The 8,101-nt window shown below is 45.4% G+C and overlaps 2 protein-coding genes across 2 annotated transcripts; both read right to left on the bottom strand.

Annotated features, from left to right (window-relative positions):
* Positions 1 to 237: 237 nt before the first annotated feature.
* On the bottom strand, positions 238 to 2,722 carry LOC119314837 (upstream activation factor subunit spp27-like). Its single transcript, XM_037589521.1, has 2 exons — positions 2,273 to 2,722; positions 238 to 743 (listed from the first exon to the last, which is right to left on the bottom strand). Exons 1-2 carry the CDS (start codon positions 2,579 to 2,581, stop codon positions 618 to 620), a joined length of 435 nt encoding a protein of 144 aa, XP_037445418.1. The 5' UTR covers positions 2,582 to 2,722; the 3' UTR covers positions 238 to 617.
* Positions 2,723 to 3,708: 986 nt separating this feature from the next.
* On the bottom strand, positions 3,709 to 6,176 carry LOC119314836 (probable pyridoxal 5'-phosphate synthase subunit PDX2). Its single transcript, XM_037589519.1, has 7 exons — positions 5,927 to 6,176; positions 5,693 to 5,820; positions 4,904 to 4,991; positions 4,729 to 4,802; positions 4,403 to 4,594; positions 4,124 to 4,221; positions 3,709 to 4,020 (listed from the first exon to the last, which is right to left on the bottom strand). The coding sequence occupies exons 1-7, from the start codon at positions 5,982 to 5,984 to the stop codon at positions 3,888 to 3,890; spliced, it is 771 nt and encodes a 256-aa protein (XP_037445416.1). The 5' UTR covers positions 5,985 to 6,176; the 3' UTR covers positions 3,709 to 3,887.
* Positions 6,177 to 8,101: the final 1,925 nt, after the last annotated feature.

The following is an 8,101-nucleotide window of genomic DNA, read 5'->3' as shown; positions in this document are numbered from 1 at the left end:
CAGCGGCAGCTCGTGGAAGGTTGCGCACAGTGAGGGCGTCGCAAGCTCAAGGAGGCACAACACCACACAGCAGCAGCTCAAGGGAGGACGCCCTTGCCGGTATAGCCGCTGCGAGGTCGCACGACGTACGGCGAGGTTGCAGGGCGGCCATCCAGACGAACAGAGTACAGGCAAAAGGAAGAAGAGATAAGATACATGTCCGATTGGGATTAATCATCCTGATTTGGACCAGGGGCATTTTGGTCACATAATTTATACTATAATCTGCCAAATGATCCAAACCGTGTACAGAGGGCAAATCCTCAAGATTACAGCAAATGTGTGGTAAATCCTCAGTTACAGGATAAACGGGGGCAAATCCTCAAAGTATAATTAAAGGCGTGGCAAATCCTCAAATTCCCCAAACACCGAACGAACCACAAAACACAGGGAATCCTTCTTACATGCATCACCGAACCCCCAACCCTTAAATGGCGAACAAAGTCTGAAGTCTGAACTCCGTATTAACTTAACTACCTAGTAGAACCATGACTTGGACAGGGATCGCAAAAGAAGCCTTCCATTCCAACGCTAGCCCTGGGCAGAAAGCACAAGCGTTGGCCCCCCACTCGACAGCCTTAGATAGTCTTCACGAAATGAGGGGACAAGAGCTTGGTGACCTCCATCATATGAACCGTGTTCCTCCCAGGAAAGATGGTTTTGAGCTTCTCGTCACAGATGATCTCCCTCTTGTTCAGTGGGTTCTGCAAATCATGTAGAGGGAGTTTGTATTACAGGACCACAGATGGCAAACTAGTAAAGCAGTCAATTCAATTTTTACCTAATCAGTCCATAGATTGTGCAAAATCAGTAATAATTGAGCTAGCTATTAAAAGCACTCAGAATAACATATCTAAAATACAAATTACAACCTCATCTTTATGACTTCACAAGTTGCCAGTGGAGACTGCAGAGTAGATTTCAAACGGAAACCACTAACTGTTTCTCATAAAGAAAACTATACATCATATAGGATCAACGATGCAATTAAAAAGGTGCAATCAACAAACCACGCATTTATCAAACAACTGTCAATTATACATAAATTCCTGCAGATAGATGGCAAGCTAGTAAAATGGTCAATTGCATTTGGTATCTAGTTAGCCAATAGATTATGCAACATCAGTATAACTTGGCTAAAAGCAGTCAATAGAACATATATAATAAAAATTACAACACTATGGTTTATAAAATTGCAAGTGCAGAGTGGACTTCAATTGAAACTACTCCCTCCATCCCAAAATAAGTGTCTCAACTTTGTACTAGCTTTAGTATAAAAAACTGTACTAAGCTTGAGACACTTATTTTGAAACGGAGGGAGTATTAACTAATTTTGATACAGCAAGCTAGATCATATAGGTTTAACCATGGGAATAAAAAGGTAAAATCAACAATACAGACATTTTATCAAAGTATCAAACAACTCTCAATTATGCATGAATTCCTGCAAACACACAGAAATTCTTGCCTCACCAGAGGAACACAGTGAACAGAAAGATTAGGGCCTAACACCAGTTTACAAGTATTGTTGGTGATGTGCTCGATAGACACCAAGCAACACGCATCCAGAAAGAACCAAGACTGAACATGAAAATTTGAACAGAAAGTGGCCTGCTCATTAGTATTAGAGCTATGCAACCACCTCAGCACATAATTAAAATGCTAGTAGCTCACTCTACCCAGTGAGATTAATACACTACTCCCTCCGTTCCTAAATATAAGTTTTTTAGATATTTCAATATGGACTACATCATAGTCCATATTGAAATATCTAAAAAGACTTATATTTACGAACAGGAGGAGTATCTATCTAAGACAGGGAAATGAGGAATGAACTACAGAGGTTTCCCCCTACAATAATCTTGCAACACAAACAAATGAAAGGTGCTTTATCTTAAGCACAACCCACAAATTATCAGGGTCGAACAGAACACATATTTAGACTCACTTGGATGAAACTTTTGTCAAACTTAATGTGCCAATTACTGTTATATCCAAAAGACAACAATACAGCAGTAAATCCCCCCCTCCCCGCAAAAAAACCCCAATCCCAACATCAAACCAGGCAATACAATCGCTACTGGCTGGTAAGTCGAGACAATCTATAACCAAATCGACCAAAATGATGTTCGCTTCTTTAAAAATCCCCACCGCCCGACGAACACAGCGCAATACAGTTGAGGCCGCACAAATAGGATCAACGAAGAGCTAAGGCTCCGTCCACGGGCACTACCTGGAGGTCCTTGGCCTTGATGTAGTCCCAGACGATCTTGAGGACGCCGGAGCGGGAGATGTGAGCGGCGCCGCCGAACTTGCGCAGGGCGTCCGAGACCGGCACCGGCCGCATGATCCCGCGGAGATTGTTCGGATCCACCGGCTTCTTGTCCGCCTTGGGCTTCGCGGCCGCCGACGCGGGCTTCTTGCCCCCCTTCGCCGCCGCCGCCGCCGATGCGGTCTTCTTGCCCCCCTTTGCCGCCGCCGCCGCCGCCGGGGACATGAGGGCCCGGCACCCGCGGAACACCGTAGCCGCCGCCGTCGACATCGCCGCTCCGCGCTCCGCTTCGGTGGTGGTGTACGGCGAGGGAGCGGGGGGAGGGGGGAGGGCGGAGGGTTTTGCGAGGTTTAGGGTTTGGGGGAAGGCCTGGAGCCCATTTTGTATTTGGAGCCTTGGACTTGGCCGTGGGGATTGGGGAAGGAGGAGACCTCTCCCTTTTGCGTTGCGGTCCTTACGACTTGTCGTAACTACAGATGGATCCGCATATCTCGCCTTTGCCAAGTGTCTTCGACTCTTCGTGCACTTTACGGCAAATTTGCGTTTCTTTCCTGGGTTAATCGTGACGGTTTGTTCGCCCTCCCAGTCCTACTGCTGATTCATATTTCGAAGTATATATTTATAAATGTTACCCCGCAAAAAAAAATTATATTTACAATGTTCAACTTTTAAAAAGTACTTCCTCTGTAAACTAATATAAGAGCGTTTAGATCACTAAAATATTAATCTAAACACTCTTACATTAGTTTACGGAGGGAGTACTATATCTATAATGATCGTTGTAAGAAGTATATTTATAATGTAAAAAAATCACCACAAAAAATGTACAAAAAAATCAAAGTTCTCTTTCAGCCATCGTGCACTTTTTTGGAGCTCTACTTCGGTCGTTGTCCAATTTTGTGGTTCTGAATTTATTTTATAATTTGTTCTAGAAACATGGGCACGAAACAAACAAATGAAAATAGCTATACAGATACGGGGCAAGATAAAGAGATTACTACAATTCATCGCAATGTCAATCACAACCTTCGCCGACAAGATAATGACACAAGAGAAGAATGCTTTCTCCAGTTGTCTTCACCAATGCGACAAATGCATAGTACTCGTGATCTAAAAGGTCTTATATTACTTTACATAGGGAGTAATATCAAAGATACTCAGCAGTAAATATGAACCAAAACGGCATTATCTACCATCACACTAGAAGAATTTTTTCATCAAGCTGACATGAAAACCATGACAAATATACATCACCATTCAGGCATTCACGAGACGCGTAGTACTACAGTGACGTTGGTTGTGTGCATCTCAGTTCAGTTATGCAGAGGCCGGGTGTAATGCTTAAATCTTTTAAGTAATAAAGCACCCCTTTTCGAAAAAAGTACTACTGACACACAGATCCAATCCAACTGGTCAGCCTCCTTGTCATAGCAATATCATAGTGTTTGGAGCACAATGGCCATTATTTTGATTGGCACAGCTTTGACGCCAAAAATATTCTTTGGACTGGGCATAACAAATGCCCAGAATCCTTTCCTGTCACCAACCGGATAATCAAATTTCGGGTTTCCTAGCTCTACTCGAAAATGGGTAGATCAGGAGCCTTATTCTTCGACCCAACATCTGCATCGTTTGAGGATGCAGATAGCGATAGCGCAGCCAAGGCCTTTGCTTGAGATTCTTTGTCCATGTCCAAGAAGAGGCGATGCCTGGCGAGGAGCAGAGCGCAAGCAATGTGTCTTCAGTGTTAAAAGCTTGGCCACTGAGTGGTGAAGTAAATAACATAAAGTCACATGGACGTAGAACGCTTACCATCTAGAGTCTGATGTTAGCTCTGGGTGGAATGCGGTGGCAAGGATGTTCCCTTGCCGAACTGCAACAATCACCCGATCTTTGGAGTACACTTGGTCCTGCAAGATTTGATTTGCCCATCAGTTCTGTGCTTATTTGATTAGACCGACAAATCCTATTGAGTCCATCTACATTGGACCCTACAACTCTAATCTTTTCAAATATGGGCAGAATATGATAACTGGCAGCAGAAGATGGATATTATGATCAAACTCAAGAGAGCAAAAAAAAAACGCAAACCTCCAAACCCTCGCCAGATGTTATTGTAATGCTGGGTCTGCCAGCAGGAACAGGGCAATCGGCTAATACTTCAACATCCTGGCCTACTTCTAGGATAGCAGGTGCTCGTATAAATACGCCACGGCATGTATGACTCCCTCCTTCCTTCTCTGCAAGCATTGGCACTGAAAGTTCTGTTTCGAAGCTTTGAAGCTGCAAGAGAAATGTAGTCGGCAATCAGACATGGTGTTCACATTCTTCCCCATTTATCTGATGAACTTTCGAAGATCAAATGATATTACCAACTAATTTAGCCATCAAATAAACAACATGGACCTCAAATTTACCTGGCTACCAAAAAAGTTACGGTGGACAGTACAATCTAGTCCACCAACAAGCTCCTGGCCTCCTGTTTTCTGCCCTGCAAGTTATATTGCTTATCAGTCATGATGTCCCATCAATTAATCTTATAGAGATAAAGTCCTAAGAAGTTACTGGTCGGTGGTCCAGAATTCCACATACCTACTGCCTTGTTAGCAAGGAAGATGAGCCCAGCACAGGTTCCCCATACGGGTTTTCCTGTGCCGACAAACTCTCGAAGTGCAGGAAACTGCAAAGAAGATGGGTTGAAATGTTTGAGCATTTTACAGTGTAAGTAAATAAACAGGTAACAATTGAGTAAATCTGTCACAAGCTGTTCTGCTGAAGCTACAGGCTACAATGCCATGACCATGTAGAGGAAATGTCGAAAATTACTGCCATTTCGAATGACTACCCTTTTTCACAATTCTCTATTCGACAGCCAGCACCACTACACATAGACGACTAACTGAAATTTGACTTTGATGCAGTTCTCTTTTCCTTTTGATCAATGCAATGAAGCACTAAAACAACCTCTCTTTGGTTTTCCAAACAAACAGGGGGGAAATGTGCATCAATAAGGATAAGACAGTGTTTCTCAAATCTGATCAAAAGCAAGTTGTTTGATCAAATTTCAGTGATTAATATACTAGATTTGGGCAGGCAATTACTAGTGCAGCGTGCTAACCCGCTTGATTCGTTTTCTGATGTGCAACCAATTACTAGTGCGGTGTAGTACCCACTTGAGTCATTTTCAGCTACGGCAGAATCTAACAAAGAAAGAGCCTTATCATTTGAGTCCAATTCCCACCTTCCAGTGAACCATCAAGTGTCATGGCTGATGCATAGATTCAGAGATATTTCGCAGAGCCTCCATCAACACATACACATACACATACACATACACACATAGACGGCGATTATGAAGCATGTGAGAAAGGAAGAGCCTACGAGGTTGTGGAAGTTGGCGAGCTTGGCCATGGTGGTGCTCTCGCCGCCGGGGATGATGAGGGAGTCGATGCCAAGCAGCTGCTCCGCCTTCCGCACCTCCACCCCCTTGGCCCCGATCCTCCTCAGCGCTGCACCCAGACCCGAAATCAGTAACACGACACGCGCGCAGGCAACCCGAAATCAGTAACACGACACGCGCGCAGGCAAGGCGAGGAGGAAAGAACGCGCGCGCACCGGCCATGTGCTCGTTGTAGGAGCCCTGCAGCGCGAGGACGCCGACCACCGCCGCCATGGCCGCTCCCTCTCTGCCCCTTCGCCTGCCTCGGGACGTGTGGTGCGGCTTTGGTTAGGTGGGTGGGAATGGGGCGGAGGGTGGCGGTGACGTCACGGGAGTGGGGAGGGAGGGGAGGAAGGAGGCGCACGTCGCCGTGGGCGGCGGCCGCCACACACGGTGAGTGGGTGACGCACGGACGGACGGAGACGGCGCCTCTGGGGGAGTGGGAGTCGAGCGACAAAGGCCGTCCGATCGTCGGGTAGGGGCTGGGCTCGGGTGACGGCTGTGAGACCGTCAGCCCACCAGCCCTAGTGGCACGCACCCTATAAGAGAAATAAATTCCTTCTCAAAAAATGAATAGGAGAAATAAATATTTTCAACCCTAAAAAAGTGGTCACCCTACAAAAGAACCCATCAACTTGTTATCCCCAACCATAAAAACATGCTGTCAGTTTGTTCCTTAGAAACGATGTACTCTTTTTTATCTTCTATGGCAATTTCATGAGAAGTGAGCGGTTTTAAAACCCACCCATCAAGGATGTGATCTTGGTATAACCAATTTTGATTTCACGTTTAGGGGTTATTACAGCTTGCAAAAAAAAAAGATCAAGAGAGGGTGATTTTGAAAGAGTTCTTGATAACTTTTAGTTTTATTGATGATTTTGTTGTTGTTCATATTTCTTTCTAGCCGTTTGGATCTATCACAATTTCATTGGTTGTTGGATAAAGCCAGAAATCGGACAAGTTTGTCTCTCTCCGGTCATAAAAAACTAGAATTGGTAATCCCGCCGGTTTGTTGAGCTCAATGGCCAAGCCTACCACTTGTTGTTCATATTTCTTTTTAGTTGTTTGAATCTAACACAATTTCATTGGTTATCAGATAAAGCCATAAATCAGACCACTTTGCCTTTCTCCGGTCATAAAAATCTAGAATTGGCGACCTTGTTGGTTTGTTAAGCTCAATGGACAAGCCCCCCCCCCCAAAAAAAAAGGACAACCAATTGGATGGTTTTGTCAGATTTTCATACAAACTGGAGCCATTGAACCGGTAGAAATTCAGGTGTGTATGCTCATGCTAGATTGACGACATTCGAACCAAGGTAATATTGGAAATATGAGCAATTTACCAAATGATTTTATTAACAGAAATACTAGATAAAGCATGACTAATATAGTAGAGATAAAACAAGTCATGCGTTCTGACAGAGAAAAGGTAAATAGCTTTTGCATATATGAACCGTAGCCTATCATATCTAAAGCAGACAGTATAGCAAGTAGCATATATGAAGTAGAACCTATCATGTGTAGGACAAGGACTAGAACAAGGAACTGCGGCAGAATCTTTAACAGGAAAGACAAGAACACGTACGGGACAGCAGCAGCAGAAGCGCTGGACTTGGGGTCGGTGTCCTCGCCTGCCATGTCGTCGAGGAGGTCGTGGACGTCGGGGAAGAAGTCGTCGGCGACCGGATCGTCCGTGATGAAGCAGCCAGTAGTCGCGCTGAGCGCTCCCCAAAACCTTATCACCCTTCTCCCGTATAGGACTCAAAAGGTGCGGTTTCGGAGGCCTACTGTCCCGACCTGCGGTGCATGCCGCAAGACGGGATGGGGAAGAATGTAGCAGCAACGCAGTGATCGGAACTTTGTGGCGAGAGGAAGAGGAGCTTCTGTTGTGTCTCGCTGGAGAGGAGCGACCTCTCTTATATAGGCACAGGAGAAGGACGCGAAGAGGCTGCGGCAGGAGGTGAAGCAACGAAGGGAGACAAAGCGAACAGGAAGCGGCCGAAGAGGCGCGCCGTTCGAATTCAGTGTCCACTACAGAAAACGTTTCAACTCCCACGTGACCTTTCGTATACCCGTCGTGCGTGGCAAAAATTTAGATATCGGCTCGGCTCATTCCCGCAACCCGCGGCGCGTCGTGACGAGGCGGGCGGCGGAGGAGGAGCGCGCGTGGATATCCCTCTTGTTCTTATGCTCGTACAAGTGGGGAAAGAACCTCCCTTATAAGGAGGTCCAACTCCCACTAAACTAGCAATGTGGGACTAAACTTTAGTAGTATCCCTTGCCTTGCACAAATGGGCTAAGTGGGCCTTTAGGATTTATTAGGAATTTCTGAAATAATTATTGGGCTGCCC

The sequence above is a fragment of the Triticum dicoccoides genome, chromosome 6A (genome assembly GCF_002162155.2).
Source record: "Triticum dicoccoides isolate Atlit2015 ecotype Zavitan chromosome 6A, WEW_v2.0, whole genome shotgun sequence".
Lineage (NCBI taxonomy): Eukaryota > Viridiplantae > Streptophyta > Magnoliopsida > Poales > Poaceae > Triticum > Triticum dicoccoides.
This window is presented reverse-complemented; position numbering and strand designations above follow the sequence as displayed.

Excerpts from the sequence above, each read along its gene's own strand:
- LOC119314837 (XM_037589521.1), bottom strand. The coding sequence starts at position 2,581 with ATGTCGACGGCGGCGGCTACGGTGTTCCGCGGGTGCCGGGCCCTCATG. Across the intron at positions 744-2,272 it reads TCAAGGCCAAGGACCTCCAG|AACCCACTGAACAAGAGGGA; the intron begins GTAGTGCCCGTG and ends CATGATTTGCAG.
- LOC119314836 (XM_037589519.1), bottom strand. The coding sequence starts at position 5,984 with ATGGCGGCGGTGGTCGGCGTCCTCGCGCTGCAGGGCTCCTACAACGAG. Across the intron at positions 5,821-5,926 it reads CTACAACGAGCACATGGCCG|CGCTGAGGAGGATCGGGGCC; the intron begins GTGCGCGCGCGT and ends GTCTGGGTGCAG. Across the intron at positions 4,595-4,728 it reads GTAACTTTTTTGGTAGCCAG|CTTCAAAGCTTCGAAACAGA; the intron begins GTAAATTTGAGG and ends TTTCTCTTGCAG.